General features: G+C 44.5%; 1 protein-coding gene and 1 pseudogene across 3 annotated transcripts; one reads left to right on the top strand and one right to left on the bottom strand.

Moving 5' to 3' along the window:
• LOC128831290 (paired amphipathic helix protein Sin3a-like) lies at positions 1-19863 on the top strand (annotated as a pseudogene).
• LOC128830989 (uncharacterized) lies at positions 3673-9035 on the bottom strand. 3 transcript variants are annotated; one of them, XM_054016988.1, is made up of 2 exons: positions 8766-9035; positions 3673-6028 (listed from the first exon to the last, which is right to left on the bottom strand). In XM_054016988.1, the coding sequence occupies exon 2, from the start codon at positions 4807-4809 to the stop codon at positions 3808-3810; it is 1002 nt and encodes a 333-aa protein (XP_053872963.1). In that variant the 5' UTR covers positions 4810-6028; positions 8766-9035; the 3' UTR covers positions 3673-3807. The 3 variants fall into 3 exon arrangements, with proteins under 3 accessions (XP_053872963.1, XP_053872964.1, XP_053872965.1); XM_054016989.1 differs by having other exon boundaries at positions 8774-9035; XM_054016990.1 differs by lacking the exon at positions 8766-9035 and adding an exon at positions 6879-8759.
• Positions 19864-24333: the final 4470 nt, after the last annotated feature.

Raw genomic sequence — 24333 nt, 5'->3', positions numbered from 1 at the left:
ATGATGTGGAGGTATCTCAGGTAGGGTCTCCTCATGGAGATTTCTTCCTCCAGAGCCTTCTACCATGCGTTTGACCATGGCAGTGGCAGCTTAGCCACAGAATCACAAGAAACTGCATCCTGAAAACAATTCAGGTCAGATCAAAACCCTCATTGGACAAAGGATCACGGTGCAGTATGAGTGAATGGAGAGAACAATCAACGGCGGTGTGGAACTTTCTGTACTCTGCTACTTTCTGGAAGCCAAATTCTGCAACATGGGAAATTCGCAGGGCCCAAATTCTTCTCTTATAGCGATGTATCTTTAAATGACTGCCCTTGTCTGATTTCTAGCCCCATACTAGCCCATGCTTATTAAACTCTTAGGGAACAATGTGAATGCCTATTGAGCACATTTGCAGAAGTGGAGATAGAGAGTGTATATTTTAATACAGGATTGAGTTCAAGCTTCTCTGGCTGCTCACACTTCTGGGAATGAGTGTGGGTGGACCCCTGCGGCTGTACACATAAGTTTGGGGGCCAAAGCCACTGATCCTCTAACTGATCCACATGGAAGGACTTTTGTGCACGTGCAGAGCCCCAGTGAAGTCAATTAGACTATTCACATGAGCAAACTCATTCAAAAGTGACACAGTCCCCCAAACGGGTCCACTTCAGTGGATCCCTGCATGCATGTGGCAGACCCTCCTTGGCAACCATGGAGCTCCTTGTAGGTGTAAGGACTCGAGTGCGCAGGGCAGCTTGTGGAATCCTGGCCAGTGTTTGCAGGGCCAGGGCCTGATTTAAAACAAGATGCAACAAGTGAGTGTGACAAACACTAGGAGGAAAGGGCATGTGAAATGAGAGTGACAGTAACAAGTTCAGCCTGGCCGATGGGCTAGTTGTGTGGGCTTGGTTTGTGGGTGTTTTTTATAACATACATTACCCTGCATGGTTCTGGTTGGGAGTGTGTGTGTGTGTGTGTGTGTGTGTTTCTCATCTGTATGTGTGTGTGTGTTTTATAACATCATTACCCTGCGTGGTTCTGTTTGGGAGTGTGTGTTTCACATCTATGTGTGTGTGTTTAACATTTGTGTGTGCGTGTGTGTTTCACATCTGTGTGTGTGTGTTTTCTCATATCTCTGCCTGTTTGTAGTCTGTCTTAGGTACTCCTGTGGCCCCATTACTGTAGGAGCTGAGCACCCCCCAATCTTTAAGGTCTTTATCCGCACACCACCACTGGGAGGCAGGGCAGGGCTGTAACCCCCATTGCAGGGGTGGGGAACTGAGACACAGAGAATGTGGTACTTCAATGGGATTTAGGTGCGTAAACCCATGAGGATCTGGGCCCAAGTGATTGGCCCACCGTGGCACTGGGAGCCTGCAGCACAGCAGGGCCTGGTTCCCCCGGCAATCCCGGGGCTGACCCCATGGCTGTTCACAGACGGGCCGGGGCCCTTCCCCAGAGTAGTGTGAGGGACCCCGCCGGGAGGCGCATCCTGCTCTTTCCCTGCGGTGGTCGCAAGGGGAAGCCCGGGCCAGGAATCTGGGATGGGGCAGCGGAGGCGGAGCCCGGGTTGCCCGTTGCTAGGCGACAGGGAGAGGCGGGACCCAGGCCCCGCCCCGGGCGCTCACTCCCCACCGGGCCCCACACATGCACAGTAGCCCAGAGCGACAGGCTCCCCCTGTTGCCGGACTCCGGAGCTGCAACCTCTGGGGCAAGTGGGAGCCGGACCGGTCCTCCGTAGTTCCGCCCCCAGCTGGGAAACAGCGGCCTGCGGGCATCCCCCAGCCGCTGCAGCGGGCCTTGTCCGCCCCCCAGCGCCCTCACTGCCAGCGCCCCACCCAGTCTCTGCTATAAATTGAAGCAAATATGCCATTACTGAGTTTTTTCAATATAAACAAATCCCCCCACCTAGCTGGAATTCTGTGTTGTGGTCACCCTATCTCACGAAGGACATCTCAGTAATAAAGGGCTCAGAAACAAGCAGGCGGCGGGGGGGAGGGAGATGAGGCACGGGAAGACTGTGAGAAGTGATTGATGGTAATGAGACTATTTAGGTTTGAGAGATGGTGGTATCCGAGGCGTTTTTACAGAGGTATCCAAAATACGATTGCTGCTGCTATTTACCTTTTCATATACAGACAAGGGGATATGAAAATGTGAAAATGAAAGGCAGGAAATGTAAAATTGATGAAAGGAAGTTCTCTTCTCTAGTACCATCTGTGTAGGACTTTTTCTCTTGTGTCTTAGACCCTTAGGCCTTGGCTACACTTACCAGGTAGTTCGACGGCTGGAAATCGAAGTTCTGGGTTCGACTTATCGCGTCTAGTCTGGACGCGATAAGTCGAACCCGGAAGTGCTCACCGTCGACTGCGGTACTCCAGCTCGGCGAGAGGAGTACCGCGGAGTCGACGGGGGAGCCTGCCTGCTGCGTGTGGACCAAGGTAAGTTCGAACTAAGGTACTTCGACTTCAGCTACGTTATTCACGTAGCTGAAGTTGCGTACCTTAGTTCGAATTGGGGGGGGGTAGTGTAGACCAAGCCTTAGCACAAGACTTTCAGAACTTCCCTAGCTCTGCCTTTTTTTATCCTTGAAGGTAGCGATGGTACAGCGGAGTAAGAGCCGAGCCCCCTAGTGGTCACCATGTGTCACTCCTGAGTTTAAGTGATGTCTAGGTTTTTATCCTACACCCATCAATGTGGTATCTTAGTATCTCTTCGCTCCTGTTTTGTTTTTTGTTGCTGCTAAGGTTAAAGATGAAAGAGAAAGAGTGGCGAGAAGCCCAGAGAGGATTCAACAAGGTCTGGAGGGAGCAGAATGAGAAATATTACCTGAAATCCCTGGATCACCAGGGCTTCAACTTCAAACAGAATGACACCAAGGTCCTGTATGCAATATGTGTAGGCCCTTGACACCAGAACTTGGGTTGTTGTGATGGATAATGTGAACTCTGGTCCTTCCCCCATAGGGCTTGGGGTTGTAATGAGAGAGGAAATCCAGTTCACTGCCACTGCTTTGTACAAGGGTCTTAAAGACGTGGTAAGTTGCATATGTGAGACTCACCCATGCTCTGTATATTTGCTCTTCCTCCCTCAGAGGTAAGAGCAGGCATCAGAAGATAATGCCGGAGTATCCATAGGCCCACACCTGTCACTAGCCTAGGAGGACAAGCAAATCCTGGAGGATGCTGCTTCTTTTTATCGTCCACCATTTCGGAGAAAAACAGAGTTCTCACTATTTGTTTAGGTATAGCAAGTCAGATGCTTTATTAACTCTCACAATTGCGCAGAGGGAGAGAGCTAAGCAGGTCTCTCAACAGGTAAACAATTACAGCAAGCATTTATACCTTTTGTTACAGACAATAATGAGCAACAGTTGCATTTTGTTTATACATAGGCCATCTTGATATCTCATTTCCTCACTTGTTTTGACTCTTGCCAACATACAATATTTTCTATACCTTATCTACACAAGGTCTTCTACACCTTATCTATACCAGGTCATAATGATTTCTTACACAGTTCTTTCTCACCCGCCTCACACAATCCTCGCTTCTACAAATCTCGCGTTATCAGGGTTACAGTTAGCCTGACTCTTGCTAACGAACTGTCCTGTATTGCATCCCCTTCCTGTCAGTTCTTTCTCTGCTTCCACAACCCCCCATTTTGTACTACTAGTACAACAAACATTTTCAAATCTCTATTTGCATTAAATCTCGGAATTCAGATTCTACATCAGATGCTTCAACCTTAGGGGTTTTGATTGGATGTAATGACAATGCATGATGAGCATGGACATGAAAGGTATTACTATTATTACGTCCTTTACAACAACAATAACATACTCCTGCACAACACAAGCAATAACATTCCCATAGCAATAATATGATGGGGTTGTTGTACAATCTTAGTCATATAACACAATACATCATACTTAGTACATAAGGTGGATACTCTATAAGCTGTCTGAAAGGCATACTTTTTAACTTGATACATATTTTGAAGCATGTGAATTTGCCCTTGTACTTCAGAGATTTTTTGAACCTCTGGTAACAGTGAAAGCAAATTTTGAAATCGATCAGGTACTAAACTAGTCCAATTAAAGGGTATCTGGAACCTAAGGACTACTTGCAAAATTCTATCTGCAGGCCAGTAAATAATATGATTGCCTGCAGTGGTAATGAGATTAAAATGTATGTCTTGCAATGTGGTGGTTTTAACATACACACAGCTATCATTAGCTTGAAAAAATAAGTGTCCTGTCAGGGTAGTTCCTTGTTCCCTACCCTCCCAGCAAACGTAGTCATGAAGAGTAACAACTTCTCCTGGCTTCAGTTTACGGATACACTGAAGCTGTGGGGGTTGTAACGGCCAAAATGTCCATTGACTCCCTAATCCCATCCAAATATCAGATGTAATCCCAGGAGCACTGACTAAAAATCGATTGGGCATACCAGGAGGTCTAATTTCCCAGATGTCTCGGTGAATTACCCAATCCCACATGCATCCTCCCCATGGACCTGGCAGGATTCGGTATGTGGGAGCCCACACCCCCTGAACCGGTCCATATTCTTGGAAGGAGCACTGAGAACGTCCACACTTCCACCCAGAAAGTTTCCAAGTATGTCTCCATGGCCACAGATCAGATGGTACTCCTGATGTGTCTGTAAGGGCAGTGGGCCAAGCCTGGTGCTCTAGATCATTACGAATGGCCATTAGCTGGTCATTCAAGAAATCCTGAATCTCTGAGCATGCTAGATCCCACTGCAATGCCTTCCCAGCCTCAGTGATATTCAATACCATCTCTGTCAGCAACTTCTGGGTCATTGAACTAAGGGCGGAAATAACATGTAACTCATCAACTCCAGCCTGTACCTGGGTTAGTTGTGCTCCAGAAACAAGGCCAATGGCCTTCTCTAGTTGCCCCAATTTCTCATCATGTTCTTGGTTCTTAAAAATATTCCAAACTGCTGCTGCATTATTGGCCCCATCCCAAAGGGATCCGGTCAAGTCTCTCTTCTTTCTAGAGGAAATAACCGAAGCCCACTGTTGTGCTAATCTAATGGCAGCCCCCTGTGAGCAATTATAAATTCTTGGGGTTCACTGGTAGTGATATCATATACTTTTATCTCCACTGATCCATTCAATTGTTCACTTATATGGGATATCCTGAACCTTAAAAATATATTTTTTCAAACAATATTTAAATAAATCACGAAAGTGTGAAGGCCTTAGTCATTGGTTTTATCAAATATATGGCATTGTCTGTATTTGGATGTGTTACAGGGGTAATAGTGTAATGGAGGAGATGGCAGGGGCAATGGCAACAAGGTGCCTTTGGTACTTATCATTTAAAATACAATTAGGGAGGGCAATACATGCTGAAGGACTTATCCAAAACACAGGGCGCAGCCTGTAGAATAAACCCCAAAATCCAATCAATACCATGTTCCCAAGCATGGGTCCCACAAGTTTCTTCCTGCCAGTGTATAATTCTTTGTTTCTTCACCAGGGTCAGTTCTTAATGTCTCTTGTAGTCAGGAATCCCTGGACTTTGGTGGTTCCAATGAAGCAAGTGTTCCTTCTTCTCTTTTCCTGAAACAGTGTGGTTTAGCATCATACAGGGGAGAGGTTACTAGCACATCACCCTGTAATGGTTTTGCTTCTTCTAGAAAAATCCAGAGGCACAGTAGGTCTGTCAGTGGACAAGGGAGAGGTTACTAGCACTTCACCTTGTCTTTTTTTTTTTTTCTTTCTTTCTTTTTTCTGCTGTCCAGAAGACACAGCAGAGCTAGAAGGAGAAATAGGCTTATCATCAGTCGGAGAGTCCTCCCGAGGTGGAGGGGTCTTTTTACAGTGAGAAGCATGGGTCCAGGCAGGTAGTCCTTGGCACTTCACAGTGGTGGTGGTGGTTAACAGGACTTGGAAAGGGCCTTTCCAGTGTGGAGCCAAAGCAGTCTTTCGTTGATGGACTTTACGTAGACTCAGTCTCCTTGTTTCAATGAATGGCAGGGCTGCTAGGGTCTTTGGGTAGCACTTCTTTTATCTGTGAGAAAAGAAACCTAACACATTTCATTAATGCCTGGCAGTGTTTTGCAGATCTCATAGTTGCTTGGGCACATTCAGGCCCCCCTTTTCTTGGCTGTCAGCCAAGTCTTAGCTGTGGGCAGTGTCCTTGGATTGGGCCAGCATCTTATCTTTGGACTGAGCTTGCTAGCTATTTTTCCTCAGTTAACTCGTTCTGTTCTTTTTCCTTCTCCCCTTCTTGGCTTCTTTTAACCTACAAAGGAAACTTCCACTTTTCACTCATACACCTTTTCCCAACAATGAACACATACACATTGCCATTATACAGTACATTAGTCTTATTATTCAATGTATGCCATGTACACCCTTCCAGTAAAATAACTTTATTACAGAGCTTTGGAGCAACAAACCAGGACAAGCACACCCACTTTTGAGGAGTCCACTCGGTACAACCTCAGGTGTCCAATAGCTTTCCTCCCTCCCCAGCCCTCTGACTAGAAATCTGAAGTAGCCAGAAGGATCTCATGGGCAATATGGGGAGTGGGTTAACATTCCATGTCCTTGCTTCCAAAGACTGTTGGTATGCAAATTTTAACAACAATTTTTTCAATTAAAAAAAATCTGGCCAATGAAGTTTCTTTTTCTTACTTAAGCAACTGTATTAGACTTTAGTATATCATATTTTCCTGATTTATCCAAACACTTTTTGTATTCCAAGTTGAATAAAAACAAGTATCTTTTTTTTTATTTAACCCTTCTATTTAATTTTGAACTAGACTGTCTTATGAAAATATTAAACCCAACAATTCTGGCCACAAGACAAACACCACAAGACAGGACAAAGAACACAAAAATAATTCCTATTGTACCAGTAAATGCATGGTACATTGAATGCTGTTCAGCTGGCATCCGTTTTCTCTGATGATCTGAAAGACAAAAGAACAGAGGTCTACCCCTTCTGGGTAGTCAGTCATTGCTTAAAATATTTCCTTTATATACACACACACTCTTGTTGATTTTAGACAAAACAGAGGAATTACCCCATATTTCCTTGTATTTGTTTCATAGGCAGCCCAGGTTTCAGTGGCTTCTACCTTATTAGTTAGAAAATTGCATTAATACAGATGCTTTCTGGCTTGCTTTCAGATCCAAAGCTATCCACAGCTTAAAGATTCTTACTTAAGAAGTCACAATTAACTTTCCCAGACTTTTGATTGCCTTTTACTTCTAACTCCTGCTTTCAAACACCCAGTGATCTGAAAAGAGACAACACAACCTATATTGGTAGGTTTGCATTTTTTACCTCTGCTACAATATACACTGCACATGTTCTGGGGAAAATGCACATCCTATCCACAATTCAATTTCCACAACACTAGCCACATCAATTTCTACACAAGGTATAACTGTTTCTTTTGTGCTTACAAAATCTCCATGCACCCCTAGTAAAGTGACAGCTCGATCACACAGAGCAAGGGGCACTGTCCTTCTCTCTCTTTTTACCAGATCTTTTATCTGCTATTTTGTTATCCAAAAACAAATTCAAATCTTTATTCTTTCCTGAACATCGGGTAAAGGCCATTTACTTAACATATAATTCAAAGGGCTATCCTTAGAGGGTTTTACCAGAGACCCACCCATCTGCCTGCTGATACTCTAACAGAGAATTACACAGAGAACAGAGGGAATTATGGCCTAATAGGATCCTATTACAGGAATTTCTACTAATACTGACCGCTACAGGGGACGGGACAGAAGGATCCCAATTCAACCTCAGAGCTTCATTGCACACGATGGCTTCCACTCTGAGGAATTACAAATGAGAGGCTCAGTTCCGTCCACACACCTAACACCTAAATGTATAAGACAGAAATTCATTAACCGGAGTTGCCAGTAACTGTCACCAAAATATCGGGTCCACCTAGCTGAGAGCCAATAACAGCCAGACAGGGATAAGGAAGAGTTGCTTTATTCAGCAGAAGAAAGGAGAGCCTTGCACCTTGGTACAAAGACGCTGTCTTACACACATTTTACCATTTCAATTATTATCCTGGGGATTTGAAATCCCCATGCTTATAATTACTTACTCCTTTCCTTCCACTATGCCCTCAAAGTTTCCAACCTGTTCTCCAATCTCTCTATCTATTGCCTGCCTGCTTGGGCCCGATCCTGCTTTTCTTGCTGAACCGTCCCTTCCATGGGCACCAGGTTTTTCACTACCAATTTAAATAGGAGGGTGGGCTTCTCAACTAGCCCCCACCCTTCCTGGTCTCTTCTCTTAAACATTCTTACTCACAAGGCTACCCGAGTCCTCCCTCGTGAGGCTTGCCACTTGGGCAAAACGCATGACCCATTGGCATTTAACTATTCAATTTTCTCTTGTGGCAAACACACTGCTCTTACAGCATATGCAAAAACAAATGGTTAAATTCTGACAAGTCCCTGAAGGACCAGTACTTGCTTAGCCAGTGCTTCCTTTTCTGCCTGGAAGTCCTGCCTCAAGGCTTGCAACTTGCCCTGGGCGTAGGTTTGAGTTGCTGCCTGGTTCATGATCTATGCTCTTAATTGCTCAATTCTAGTTATCAAGTACACAACTCTTCCCTTTTCTCCAACTTCTCTATTGCCCAGTCCTGCTACGACTGGGGTAGATCCACCTGACACCCTTCCCGGTCAACCGGGGTGGAGAGAGGAATGCTAAATCCCTCTCCGGTTCTCAGACTTACTGCGGCTGAGAGTAGGCACACTTTCATACTCACACACGTACGTCCAGACTGGCCACGTCTGTGTATAACGTTCAGAGAAGGTGCTGTGCAATCTCCAACTTGCTTCCTCTCTTGGGAGGGCAGTTCTTTTACACCCTGAGGTCTCCTGGGGCGTTTTTTCAGTGATTCCAGTCCAGGCCGGCTGCCTGTGGCTTCTTCAGCGTCCCCAAACCACGCCGGCTCCAGGGTCGCAAAGGCAGACTGTTGGATCTCACTGGACAGTTAAGCTTTGCAAATGTAATCTCAGCACTGTAACTTGTATTGCCTTTGATTTGACTATGTCTATATTTTTTCACAGTCAGCTGGGGCCGAAAGCAGTTTTTCTTTGTACTTAGCCCGGTCTGCATTGATTCTTGACCTTGAACGCAGATTAACTTTCTCTTTATCTCTGGACCAAGCTGAATTTCAAATTAACCCATTCCTTTCCTCAATAGACAAATTGCTCCCATTGTGTGTCAGAGGCTTTTTGGTGATTAAAAGCTCCTCTGAGATGTATGATCTTATCTAGATTGAAGGTACCTTCTAGTGGGCATTGTTTAGATGAATTTTCACGCGTGTAATGATTTCAATTCTCTAAATACCTGCAGGTTTTAGTACCATAATGTACGTACATGAAATAAGCTGGGGTACCCTTAGTGGGTGAGAGGGAATCCTTAGACTGTCCCCCACCCATTTTCCAATCACACACACAGGGAGGAGGATGCCCTGTCCGCGCTAGCGGCACATAAACTAAGGATCTCTCCCTACAGGGTATTCACACAGGAGAGACTAACGAGGATGGCCACGACCCTCCTACACCTCCCTTCAGCAAAGAGCGTCGGCTAGTCTCAGAGAGACGGCGCCGCTTACTCTGTTGCATCCAGTGAGATGATCAGACTGTCAGTGGCTCACACAGAGAGGAAAAGGGGGAGGGAAGATGGGTTCACACACTCCTAGACCCAGGTAGCCTCCTCGCCGGACGATGCCAGGCCGAGTTAGCCCACCGTGGGTCGGATCGCCTAAAAGATCCTCTAGTTACTGGGCTTGCATTAGAGTAGTTCTGGTCACGAGCCAAAAGACTTCGCAGAGTACTCTGGGCGTCTTCCGGTAACACTCAATTCACACTGGTGTACACACACACACACACCAAGGCCTTATTCCAGGTACTATTCCCAAGTACCTCCAGGTACTATTCCCAAGTACCTCGATGCATCACTCGAGGCGGTAAAAACCCCTCCTGAGGCGGTAACAACCCCTCAACACCGGTGCATACCTATGCACCTCGCATATGCATACAGGGGGCGGCAACAATTCCCCTAAGCCGCTCAGCATCTGACCTTGCTGCACAGTCAATAAGTTCGGATGGCATGAGCCCAACAGGGACAGACGGCCCCACGGACAGTCCTCCTCCGACACCCCAATAGAGATTTCAAAAGGTCTCCTACCTCTATTGTGGCGCCATGGGGTTCAAAGGGGAATGATCCGTAGCAGCTGCCGGTGCCTCTGCGGGCGTTGCCATCCCGGACGAGCCCCTAAATTGTCGGAGGAAAACAGAGTTCTCACTATTTGTTTAGGTATAGCAAGTCAGATGCTTTATTAACTCTCACAATTGCGCAGAGGGAGAGAGCTAAGCAGGTCTCTCAACAGGTAAACAATTACAGCAAGCATTTATACCTTTTGTTACAGACAATAATGAGCAACAGTTGCATTTTGTTTATACATAGGCCATCTTGATATCTCATTTCCTCACTTGTTTTGACTCTTGCCAACATACAATATTTTCTATACCTTATCTACACAAGGTCTTCTACACCTTATCTATACTAGGTCATAATGACTTCTTACACAGTTCTTTCTCACCCGCCTCACACAATCCTCGCTTCTACAAATCTCGCGTTATCAGGGTTACAGTTAGCCTGACTCTTGCTAACGAACTGTCCTGTATTGCATCCCCTTCCTGTCAGTTCTTTCTCTGCTTCCACAACCACGTGAAACGGCAGACAGGAATTCAGAAAGAGGACAAGTACAAAAAAATCAAGCCGATCATGTACCACTTCATTCCAAACCTGCTGTTTGCTCAGCGGGGTGAGCTCTCCGACGTGAAGGAGGAAGCAGTGGAGGAAATGGATGTGGATGAAGCCACTGGGGCTGCGAAAAAGCACAACGGAGTTGGGGGCAGCCTCCCTAAAGCCAAGCTGCTGTTCAGCTACGGGTGGGGGGGTGGGTGGACAAAGTGTACAACCTCTTCTATGTCAACAACAACTGGTACGTCTTCGTGCAGCTTCACCAGATCCTATGCTTGCGGCTGCTGAGGATTTGCACCCAGGCTGAGCAGCAAATTGAAGAGGAGAACTGGGAAAGGGAGTGGGAGCGGGAAGTGCTAGGTATAAAATGAGACGAGTGACAGCCAAGCAATTCAGCTGCGACTGAAAGAGCCCAGTGAGTGTTCTCTTCCATGGGTCTGAGTAGGGGAGGGCAATTGTGACAGGTGCTTTAATTTGCAGTGTGTGGATCTGGTACTCAATCTGTTTCCTGGTGTCTTGAGGAATCTGTGTTCCTCCCCCTCACCTGCCTTTAGATCTTTGTCTCTGTAAATACAGTACCTGCATTTTGGTAGTTTCCAAAATGTGAAATATAAGGATGCTGGTGGGCACCGAATGTAGCACAGGATGTTATCAAGGAGGAGATCTCTAGACCTGACCCTGCGACTTGGAGCATCCTACTTCATGGGGGTGTGTTGGAGCGGCGTGGTATTTTGTAATGCTTTAACACTCCTTGCCAGCTGAATTTCTTAATTTTGGATTTTGCTCTTTTTCTACCTCATGAATTTACAAGTTGGCTAAAAATCTTCTCTGGCCTCAAGCTTGTTCTAAAATATCTCAATGGAGCAATCAGCCCCTGGCAATTGACAAAGCAGTCAGTTTTGGCTCTGGTATCAAAAAGTATGGGTCCTTTTCAACTGATGTTCAACTAATTCACTGACTAAAGAAAGCAGGGCAGGGCAAACCCAAGTAAGTCTAGGCAGTCATATGTAGACCGGTAAAGAGCCTCCTTGATCTTCCTATTTTCTGTTACAATGTTAATGGAATCTGAGTGGTCTCAGGAAATATATGTATTTAGAATTCTCCAAGGGATGGTTTCCTTAGTGGTGATAATGCTACAGTACTAAACTGCCGATGGCTGCCTGTTTCCTGCCAGCTAAAACCGGAGTAAAGTAGCTAATTTGGATTAAAGCAAAGGAGGAAGTGTGGACAGTCTCTGTTGGCCTTGAGGGATGCTGAGGTGTTTGAACCTATAACAATTAAAAACAAACAGAAAACACAGATAACTTTTCAAATTCCCTTTAAAATGGCATTGTTCCTTAACCAGTATTTTAAAAAACTTTATTTTCATCTTCCCTTGATGCCTCTACCACAGTGATGAGTGTTAGTTCAAAACTGGGTGTACCCTGAATGGCTTTTTTCATTTTCCTCCCCTTTTTGCTGTGTTTCTGCTACAGTCCACAAAACCTTTTAGAAACTACATTGGCACATTCAGCTTGCAAAGGTGGTAACTGTCCATGTAGCTTGCTGGATAAGATGCTGGAGAAACAGGCGACCCTGGTTCTAGTCTGAGCTCTGCTACTTAGTAACTATGTGACCTCAGGCAAGTTGCTTCCCCCTTGGTCTCTGTTTTATGTTCTTCAAGGCAGGGACTCGTCGGTTATGTGTCTGTATGGTGCCAAGCACAGAGGGGTCCCAGATATAGTTTGGGACCTCTGGGTGCTACTGAAATACAAGTTAATAATAATGTGCAATGGGTATATTTCATAAGAGCCTTAGTACATATCTGCGTTCATATCTATTTGGTGAGGTGTCTGCTTTAATGGTGTGCATAATGTTGTTTTGGTAGCAAGAACCTCTTTAGTTCTGAGAATTTTACCCCCTCTGCCCTCCTCCATGAGGCCTCTGATGGGTTACAATCCTGGCATTAATTTGAAAAGCTCTCATTTAAAATCTTACAACGTTGTCCCTCATTTTATAGACCATTCTGGTAATTCATCAGTTTGTCTGAGACTTTCAACATGTGGCCCTTTTGCTCCCAGAACTCATAGTGGGCCTGTAGGAACTGCCTTTGAGGGGTGTTACAAATGTAGTTCATGTTGCATCTTCTCTTCCTCTAATGGATATTGATGTGGAGGATTACTACCCAGCTTTCCTGGATATGGCGCGGAACCTGCTAGATGGCAACATGGATTCGTCCCAGTATGAGGACTCCCTGCGTGAGATGTTCTCCATTCATGCCTACATCGCCTTTACCATGGACAAGCTGATCCAGAGCATTGTTAGACAGGTGACTTGCAGCATACTGCCAGGGGAAGGGAAGGGTGGTGTCCAGGTGATAAAGAGGAAGTAGCTGATGCTTTCCCACAAAAGAGCACTCCCCAAGGTTTAAAGGAAGCTTGGGAATATTGAATGTATTTGTGTGATGTATTTCAGAGTGGAGGAGAGAACAGCAGGGGTTTCTTCCTGTGTCTCTAACATATTTCTGGAGATGGGGGAGGAAAAGTGTTAGTGTATTTAAGTGATGAGGCTCAACAAGGCGTGTACAGATATTTCGGTTACCCAGCTACCTGTAGTGCTTTGTCTTCCCTCTTCAGCTTCTTCAAAGGTACGTGTATCTGGCATAACAACACTTCCCTAAGTAATGTTGCTTTAACAAAGAAATTGCTACGCGAAGCGTGCTTAACAATATTTAAAATGCCCGTTTTTGAAGATTTGTAAACCTTCTATAAAAAGCAAAAAGATTGAATATTCAGATAGATAGAATTTTGTTTAAAATACACGTCTGTCTTGAGGGCAGGAATAACATGAGCCCAGCCACAGAGGATTTTTTTCAGACTGTAGCATGTGTCTGAAATCATAAGAACATAAGAATGGCCATACTGGGTCAGACCAAAGGTCCATCTATCCCAGTATCCTGTCTTCCAACAGTGGCCAATGCCAGGTGCTTCAGAGGGAATGAACAAAACCAAGTAATTATCAAGCAATCCAGTAATCAGGGGGATTATAGTGAAGCTTCTCATTCAGAAAGATAATGCTGCTAGCACTGTGTTGTAATAAGTGGTCCACCTAGTGTGTGACTGTAATACGCTACTCAGGTATGTTCAAGCCTCATTCTTAAGGCAGGTTTCAGAGGGGTAGCCTTGTTAGTCTGTATCAGTAAAACCAACTAGGAGTCCTTGTGGCATCTTAGAGACTAACAAATTTATTTCGGCATAAGCTTTCGTGGGCTATAACCCACTTCATCAGATGCGTGGAGTGGAAAATACAGTAAGCAGGTATAAATATACAGCACATGAAAAGACGGGAATTGCCTTACCAAGTGCAGACTGTCCTCAGCTATCCAAGAGGTGCCTAGTATCAGATGGGACCACATCTGAAGTGTTCTCTTGCTCTTAGAAAACCTGAAGCATTTGTAAACACAAGAACCAAAACTGTAAGGACTCTTGGAAAAGGTTCTGTATTTCTTTTGAATAACAACTTCCTTCTGGATTTCACACACGTTGCCTGGCTCTTGAAGCTGATATATTTGTTGATTTCAGCTGCTAGTTGTCACTTGAACTCTGTAAGCCCAAGTGTCAACTCTCACATGCTGGCTACCTTAATGATCCCATTTGTATGGAGAATTGTTAAGCACAAATTAGAGTATCAAGACAGGGCTAAAAACAAGTTCTTAATTTCAGTTTTGACAGGAAATCGGCAGTCAACCGGCTCTTTCTTTAAATTTAGGAATACAATTAATAATTAGAATTTGATTTAATTATTTTTAATTTCTCCTCCACAAACAACCAACTAATCAACCTTTGGATTTGGTGTAGCGATTTCATGGCAAGAGAACTGCCTAACAAGCCCTTCCCAGGTACCTCGATGGTCTAAATCTTTGCAGCTGTCAGGCATTTCCTTCATAATGCTCACTTAAAGGTTATTAATCTGTAGTTACTTTGCATGTGTAACTGTATTTTGCCAGCACCGTTATTTATTTTAAAGGACAGAATGTTTTCCAATGGGTGTAGTAGTAATTCACAATAGAAGAGGCTACTATGTATTTTGAGCAAACTCTGTGGGTAACAGAGAGATTTTGTCTGATGGTTAATAAAATACCAACTGTGCAGTTCATGCTTTTTTCTTCCAACTCTCTTTAAGTATGTCATGGTTCTCTATCCAGGAATTCTCTTCTGCCGACATATGTAGAATAATTTCTTTCTTCTTTTACCCTCTGTTAGGTAAGCTCCTTAGTGATCTAGAACTTTCCACTCATTGTCAAAACTCCTTCTGTGTTCAGATTGTGTAATTGGGGCTAGTATCCCCCCGTTGTTCCCAGCAAAGTGGAAGGCACAGTGTTATGCTAGATAGTTGCATGAAGTTTATTGGATTCTCCCCTTTTCCCTGGTGGAAAGGGATTTATTTTTCTGAATAATTTGTTACTAAGTCCCCTTCCGCATTCTGCTTTGTAGCTGATGTTCATTCTGGGGCCAGGTCCAAATAACCATCGAGCTGCTGGACACCGAAGAGGAGAACTCGGATGACCCTGTAGCGGCAGAGGCAAGAGCCGATTGTCCTCGGAGTTCAGCTGCAGCTATTAAGCATGTAAAGTTTAAACGGGGGTATACTGGATGAAGATGGCAGAGCTGTCAGTGTTTCAGATGCTATAGTTTATGACCTGCTTCTAGTCCTACAGGACACATTCATTACGTGACACAGTGCACTCAGTGAATTGGATTGAACAAGCCTTGTTGGCATTTCTTCTTAACAATTTCAAAAACCAGACGGTACAGGTGCATGTCCGTCCACGGGGGGAGAGTGAGTGGGACCTGTGTGAAATATATGGAGTCTCCAAAGATTGCTTTTCTTTCATCTGCTTCCAACCAAACCCCTTCAGAGTTGGGTTTGAATTGTTTGATTTGGCAGATGTTGGTTAACCCCTTGTGTTCTGTGCCCAATTTCAGCATTGGTCAGACTCCGTAGAGTGGTACGTCAACTCTGATTCTACCTCTCCCGAACTTCGGGAACACCTGGCCCAGAAGCCGGTTTTTCTGCCAAGGTGAGTGAACAAGCTGTGGCTGTGAAAAGTGACACACAGACCGCAAGTACCCATGTCAGCAGAGGGAGAAAATCTTACTCCGTCGCAGTGTTGGCTATTGCAGTCTCTTGTTTGTTTTTAGTACTCTGCCACTTTAGAAGACATTAACCTGGGAGTAGCATATAGAGACACGGTGCTGCTGTTTATTTCAAGAGCCCACCCTGGGCTCCTGCTCTCCAGTGACTGAGAGAGGGCATAGTCCACAGGCAGCAGGGAAGTCAGAGGTTTGGGGAGTCACCAGCCCCTTTTTTGGTGTGGCAATCCTGCCTTTGCTTACAGTAGCCCTCTAGCTGAGTGCAGAAGGTGCTGAGTCAGTGCTTTTCACTAGCAGGGAGTTGGTTGTAAAATAGCTTTGAAAGGTCCTCACTCTCTGTAAACAGCTGAGATCGGTGGGTTGGCTTATGGTAGGCACATGAGCCTAAACGACTTTAATTTGTGACCATTCCACTCTGAGCAATACTTCAGGTTCCGAAAGGCTGGCCTGGAGCCACCAGATACGTCCAGCCTAGTGGACAGAGGATGAGCACTAATCCCAGCAAGGATTCTCTGGTTTACAGGAACCTGAGGCGGATCCGTAAGTGTCAGCGTGGTCGGGATCAGCAGAAGAAGGAAGGGAAGGAGGGAAACAGTAAGAAGTCCATGGAGAATGTGTAGAGCTTGGACAAGCTGGAGTGTAAATTCAAACTGAACTCCTAGAAGATGGCAAAAGTGATCAAATTGGAGGTTTAAGGCTCCCTGAGGGAGGGATAGCTCAGTGGTTTGAGCATTGGCCTGCTAAACCTAGGGTTGTGAATTCAATCCTTGAGAGGGCCATCGGGGGGGGGAACCTCTCAGGGACAGTACTTGGTCCTCTTAGTGAAGGCAGGGGACTGGACCCAATGACCTTTCAAGGTCCCTTCCAGCTCTATGAGACAGGTATATCTCCAAATATTTATCATATGTACAGGAGGACCACTCTGCTGCATGCTCAGCAGGAAGGAGTTGAGTGAAAGGAATGGGATGAGCAGCTGGAGTTTCCCTGAACCTCTTGCTCCCAAAGGGCATCTGGGGAGAGTCAGATAAAATTTCCAGAGGGGGTGGGGTCAGGGGTATTCTCCTGTAACATTTAGTAGTCTTCATATTGCTTTGAGGACTGGACATGATACGGTTTAGTCCACTGGACACGGTAAACTTCCTCTGAATGTTCCTGAGATGTAACCCTTCCTTTCCTCCCCCTCCATTTCCCAAACTCTCCTGTTAGAGTAGGCAGCTGTTAGCATCCTTTTCCTCTTGGTTTCTTGCCTAGGGGCACCTCACATTGGTTGCTAATCCCCCTTGTTAGGGTGGGCCTAAAAAGGGGGATAGCAAAGAACTGAAATGCTGAAAAACTGACACATGTTCTGACATAGCCCTCCAAGCTCATCTCATCAAGGAGCTGTGCCTTGTCCCTGCAGTCTCTGAGAGTGGGAGTCTAGGGTTGCTCCCAGGCAGCAAAGCACTGCAAATGAATATACCAGCTGCTTGAAAGTGCTGGGTTTGTGACTAGGATAGCTGCAGTGATGTCATAATTACAGAAAGGTCCAGGGTGGATAAAAATTGGAAGACTTTTTTTTAAATTAAATAAAATTCCTTTTAAAAATTTTTTGTTACTTATAAGTTTTTCTTTTTAAAAATGAGCCAGTTTAAAATGAAATCAGAATTTAATACAAAATATGTTGAGGCCTAAACTTAGAAGATTATAATAAGACATTTTAAATAACAAATAAATATGCTGAATCCATGACCCTTTCTAAAAAACAAAAACAAAAAAAACCCCCAATTTGAATGAAAGGCTTCTTTTCTATAGAAAGAAAGAGTCAGGGAAAGCATCTAACTTTTGAGGTCAAGTTTCAAAAATATGCTACAGTTGGTTAGCCTAGGTAATTTAGGAGATTGTCTTCTTTTCAAGAGACATAGGCGAGACTAGAAATTTAAGCCCCAGTTATTTTCACTTAGGCATATTTGAAAATTTTCCCAGACCAACCTGAAATAACCAGTTTAATTCACTGACTACAGTGAATCCCTCTATTTAATAAATTATTTAATTGTCAATGTGAAACATCTTTTGACAAGAGAAGTTTGTGTCTAAAATATTTAAGGTTGTCTTGTCTAATACAAATACATTGTATATACCGTTTTGTTTGTTTAAATTCCAGTTACCATTCTAATGCAGATTGACACAAAACATGAGCAAAAAGTTAATTATCTAGTAAATAAGCAATATTTCATTCACCATTTTCTAACATACTAAAAGTGTTCGCGTAATAAGAATCTGAAAATATTAAGCTATATAATTGCTTAAATGTATATAGTTATGGTGTACACTTCTAGGTAGCAAACAGATGTACCAAATCTACTGTAAAGTGTCTATTTAGTTGTAAGTCAAGGTGTTTTAATGGTTATATCAATTAATGAGTGCATCTTTCTTCAGAAAATAGCTGAAATACAAATGGAAAAGCTGATTTAAATCCGTCCACCCTGGAAATGTCACAATGCATATTTTCCCAGGACTCAGAAGTTCAGGTTCTAACAGAATAGCACAGCTATGGGAATATGTATAGTAGTTACTGGGACTGACCACTGTAATTAAGTCAGTGTTGAACTTCAACTAACCCTTTATTAAATTACTCCTAACTTTACTCAGATTCCTTTTTGGTTTGAAATTTCTTAGGGTACGTCTAAACATTTATCCGGGATTGATATATCGCATCTCGTTAAGACACGATATATCAATCCCCGAACGCGCTCACTGTCGACTCCGGAACTCCACCAGAGCGAGCGGCGGTAGCGCAGTCGACGGGGGAGCTGCGGCCATCGATCCCGCGCTGTCTGGACCCCCAGTAATTCGATCCAAGATACTTCGACTTCAGCTACGCTATTCGCGTGGCTGAAGTTGCATATCTTGGATCGATCCCCCCCCACCCCAGTGTAGACCAGCCCAAAGGCTCTATTTCAGTCCAAAAATAACTTTATTTTAGTGGGGGTGCCGTGTGCATGCGCGCATGTGCTGTGAGAGGTTGGGAACAAATCTATCTGTCTCAGCAACCCCCTCTTCTAATCCAGCTGGAGTTCTTGCACGCACGTGAGACTGTTTCAGTATTGTTTTTATAAACACCTGCACTGAAGGCTGAATACAGTCTTGCATCACCTGACGCTGCCATTAATCAGGGAAAAGATATGAGAAGCTTAGCATTATTGCAGCGTTAGGGTTATAATCAAGCAGTCAAGTCAGGAACTTCTGGAAGTTACTTCTATTGAGTGTTTAATTCTGCTCTGGTGCACATGTATTTTTGTGTGTGTCCCTGTTTTGATCATTAACACAGTGTTGAATCCATTCCATAAAATATACAGGATATACATTGTGGCAGAGTTAACATTCTAGTTCCGAGTTCAAGAAACATTTGATGATTTTTGAATTTGATGACTTCTGAGCACTTGATTTCACAGACTTAATTTTCACAACACTAGGCTTTTGGGGATTTCCAGTTGGGGAATAAGGATGGCTGTGCCTGCTTGTTCATACACTGCCTCCAATTTACTGATGCTTTCCCTTGATCAGTCAGCAAGGGTCAGTGTTTGTATTGCCAGTTCCCCAGCAGAACTAAACATCCCAAATCTGTTGGCCTAGGGAAGTGGATTTGTTTTTGCTTTTTAAGTGTTTCATGATCTTTGGTCTCTCCCGTTTCTGTAGTCCCATGAAAGAGTGAGCAAGCGGCTACACCAGCGGTTCCAAGCCTGGGTGGACAAATGGACGAAGGAGCACATGACCCATGAAATGGCAGCCGAGACAAACAAATGGCTAATGGGAGAAGGGTTGGAGGGTTTGGTGCCCTGTACCACTACCTGTGATACAGAGACCCTGCACTTTGTGAGCATTAACAAGTACCGTGTCAAATACGGCACAATATTCAAGACACCGTAAAGTGTAGAGTGAGGGAAGATTGCGTGTGTGTGTGTGTGTATCAAGGAAACGAGGAAGATGCCTTTCTCCCCTCACTGTGTATCCCTGTAACATGGCCAGTTGACTAGTGCACAGCTGGTACAGCCTGTCACCAGCGGGATTCGGTTTAGGAATACGGATCTCTACAAACCTAAGCTGGAACTGTTGCCAAGAGGCCTCTGACTTCAATGTGCACTGTGGAGAGAAGGACCCTTTTCAGAACTGAGTGATCCTAGAGAAATGCAGCTAGCTCGTACGCATCAGCAGTTTTCAGACTAACTCCTCAATGGCCTGAGCTTCAAGGGAAGAGAACTGGATGTTGCATCCATCCTGACCGGAGTGGTGCATCTAAAGTTACATGCTCAGATATGTCGTGAAACCCAGAGGTGCTTATCACAACCGGATTCTCCTCTGTTAGGCTACTGCAGGTTTGCCAGGGTCACCCATCTCTGCAGTCCAAGAATACCATCTCCTGGATTTGACCCTTGACTCCTCCCTCCTTCACCCTGCTGGACTCCTGATTCAACCTGTTCAGATTGGTCTGTCCTTTCTAGTGCCAGTGGGATTGTTTTGTACCTGCTTCTTTACTAGTCTCTCCTAGTGCCGTGCACCAGCTTTTCACACACATTCGCACACACAGCAGAAACAACACAATTTTAACATGTTCCCCTTCCTTTTTTGTAAATAAATGTACATATTGTCAACTTTTGTTTGTTTGTTTTTTATTAAAGGAAGTATGCTTGATGTGCTAGCGTAACTGTACCAGCTTCTTGTGTACCATAGTACCAGGTGGCTTGAGAGTTAGTACCTACAAACAGACCTATGGAGACATTGATTACACTTTTTACCAAAGGGAGTTATCATTGTAGTGCTTTTGTGTGGAAACTTTTCTCTTCTTTCTTTTGTAAATAAAAATACATCTTGGTTCTTATTGAGGAAGACACTCGCTCACCCACGGCCCTGTTCCTGTTCTGAAAGGCACCATGCAGCATGCAGTTTGCAGTGGGGAGAGGGGACATTTGACCATTTTATTATTGGCTTCACAATCTGAGGGGAGAAGGCAGAGGCAATGTGTGTGTTTTGTGGTGAACATGACCATGTTCTAAGCAGCCTGTTAAGATATATACATATATATTATATAATTTTTAATTTTTATTATTTTGGTGTGGCTTTTTTGGTGGGTAATTGTTATCCATCTGATCTTCCAGCTCAGAGAAACTTTGCTTTTGGGAACTGTTGCTGAGCTACCTAGCTGGGGTTGATTGTGCTTATGTATTTTCCCTCTCGGTACTGGAGAAAACATCCTAAGTACCAAACCAGTATTTCATTAGAGCTGCTTTGTGTGTGTGTGTGTGTGTGTGTCTGAGAGAGAGAAAGGCAAGGCGGGTAGGCTGTGTGATGCATTTCACTAGTGAAATCCACAAATGGTATATATATATTTTTTAAGCATAGAAGTCTCGTGCTGGGAGATATTTAAAAATCTGTACATAAGCATTGGAAGATTTTGGTTTTCAGACAAGGTGGCACGGACTTCGTATAATGGCTGACAGGGGTCAGGCTGGTGACTCTTGCCTATATGCTCGGGGTCTGACTGATCGCCATTTTTGGGGTTGGGAAGGAATTTTCCTCCAGGGCAGATTGGCCGAGCCTCTGGAGGTTTTTCGCCTTCCTCCGCAGCATGGGGCAGGGATCTCTAGCAGGAGGGTCTCTGCCGATTGAAGTCACCTAAAACAGGATTGGGGACTTCAACAGCAGAGTCCAGGGAAGGGGTAGGGACGGTTTTATGGCCTGCAGCATGCAGGGGGTCAGACTAGATGATCATAATGGTCCCTTCTGACCTTAAAGTTAAAGTCTATGACAGACCCAACTGCACTGTCTCTCCTCCTCAAAGGAGGCATCCTTTCCTTGCACAAAACAACGCTGCCAGTTGTGCCCAAACAGCTTCCGTCGTCCCAGCTGGAGAGCTGTGAATGAAGTTTTGCTGCTTTTCAAAGTCCGCTTCTGAAATCTGTCCCAAGACGGCTGATTGTCCCCTCAAAACAGAGTTCTCTTACCTTCCCCGGCAGAGAGATGGAGAAATTGGGGAGAGAGGGTTGGGGGAGGGCAATCCCTCCAGCCTTTGTGCAGCCTGGGAGAGCAGAGTGGTGAAAATGCATGGCCTATAAGGGTCACTAGTCATTGGCAGCCAATGTACAGACGGTAGTTCCAGCCATGGTGATGAATGGGAGCCTCCTATGGAGAGAGGAAAAGAGAGTAAAGAGCCCACTGGGAAATTTTCAGAGTTTGCCAGCAATAAGTTACCTGTCCCGTTTCTCCTCCTTTTGCTTTGTTCAGACAGGAAGGGGGTTTTATTGCATCCTCTTCCCTTTCAAAGCTTTTACACACGCTCCCCTGTGCCTCACCCCACCCTCAGGTGTTTCTTTTCAATGTATGTTAAAGCTGATCTGGAAGTGGAAGTCTGGATGATTTAGACTTTACCAGCTTGGAAGTAACAGCTGCTGCAGCTTTGTGGGTGTTTTGTCCAAGAGTCTGTGCCTGCATGTTATTTGAGCGGAATGGGGTTAACATGGCGGGATTCCTGCTGTTCAAGGTACCCAGGAAAAAACCCTAACAAAACACAAGGAGATCTCCTCCTGCACCAGGGTTTCCACCTACAACTTTCATCCCTCCCGATGTCTGACTTCTGAGCTCCAAGCTCTGATCCCAGCCTGTACAATAGCAAAGATTTCCTATTCATGTGATGATATCTATACAAATGTTGTAAACTTGACTGTAGTGCAGTACTTCCATTAAAATATCAGGGCTAATCATTGTGTACAGATTTTTCTTCCTTCATGATGATACACAATGAGATTTTGACACACACACTCTCCTGAGAGAGGAAGATGCAGCTGATGGAATCACTCCTTTAATAAAAACAGAATTAGAGGTGGTGGGAGAAGATAGTAGACCTGAAAGTTTGATCTCTGTTTAGGACACTCACAAATGACCAATGTTTGACTCACCCTTAAATTTATCTGCTAGGGTATCGCCTCTGGATTCCAGATACTAATTTGTAAGCAATTCCCAGTTCCTGTTCAGAGGTTATAAACTCTTTATTTTGTAGCAGTTGCAACATTTTGTGGTGGCCGAGAGCCAATAATTAGCTACCTCTTCCCCTGGAGTTGGGAGGTCATCCCAGCTGCTATAGATCAGAACAAATAAGGAGGTTAGCAGCCCTGTAAATTTCAGTTCCACTAAAGTTGCTGGGGGAAGGGGTTATCCCCCCAACACACAATCCCTTGAGTCAGTCTGGGAAATGGGGTGTCAAGGTTCCTTCCCCACTCTGAACTTTAGGGAAAAGATGTGGGGACCTGCCTGTGAACCCCTAAGCTCAATTAACTTCTTAGATCTAGTCTGGCTGCCACCGCTCCCAAGTACTGATTCCCTTCCCTGGGTAGCCTTGAGAGACTCCTTCACCAATTCCCTGGTGAACACCGATCCAAACCCCTTGGATCTTAAAACAAGGAGAAATTAACCACCACCCCTCCTTTCTCCCACCAACTCCTGGTGGATCCAGATCCAACCCCCTTGGATCTAAAAACAAGGAAAAATCAATCAGGTTCTGAAAAATAAGACTTTTAATTAAAGAAAAGAAAGGTAAAAGAAAACCCTCTGGGAGAGATTAGCATACCAGCTACTCTCACAGACAACAGATTCAAAACACAGAGGATGTTCCCCTGGACAAAAACTTAGTACACAAATGAATAACCAATTTGATTATTCCTCTAATTGCACAAGACAAGTTACAAAAGAAAATAAACATAAACCTATTTATTCTCTTCACTCATACTCACTACTTGATAAGAGGCTGAATTGTGGAGCTTTTCCACTCCGGTCCAAACTGAAACTGCCTAAACAAAGGAAACTTCCCTCCTTCCTTTTGAAACATCTCATCCCCCCATCGGTTCCTCTGGTCAGGTGTCAGCTAGGCTAGGTGAACTTCTTAATCCTTTACAGGTAAAAGAGGCATTAACCTTTAACTATCTGTTTATGACATGAGGTAATACAATTTACCAGCCAGTGGAAATGTCAAAACAAAACAAAAATTTCTCCCTCCGTCTTGTTAGCCGCAGGGCTGTTAAATAACAAATCAATTCTTTTTGGTTCCTTAACAAATTAACAGTTCTCTTTAGCCCGATTCTTTTTTGATTTAGAGCTGTCTTCAGCACTCCCTTTGCCTACATCCAGTGCTCCGAGATTGAGGTCTATCACATACACAGTCATGGTGTTTAGGGCCACTAAACACCCAGCCACCCTGACGTGAACGTTGAATTTTTTTAGCCTAAATGGTAACATTGCACTTTATATGGCTGAGTATTTTGTGGAACAGTTTAATAGTTTTTCCTCCCTGCTTTCTGTCTCTTCCCGTTGGGTGAGAAAGCCCCATGAGGTAATTGGGTTGTATAACTACACAGGTAGAACTACCGGAAAAGCTCAACCAGCTGTCATGGGGTATCCAAA

The sequence above is a fragment of the Malaclemys terrapin genome, chromosome 2 (assembly GCF_027887155.1).
Source record: "Malaclemys terrapin pileata isolate rMalTer1 chromosome 2, rMalTer1.hap1, whole genome shotgun sequence".
Taxonomy (NCBI): domain Eukaryota; kingdom Metazoa; phylum Chordata; order Testudines; family Emydidae; genus Malaclemys; species Malaclemys terrapin.
The sequence above is the reverse complement of the archived record's forward strand: the minus strand, read 5'-3'. Positions and strand labels throughout refer to the sequence as shown.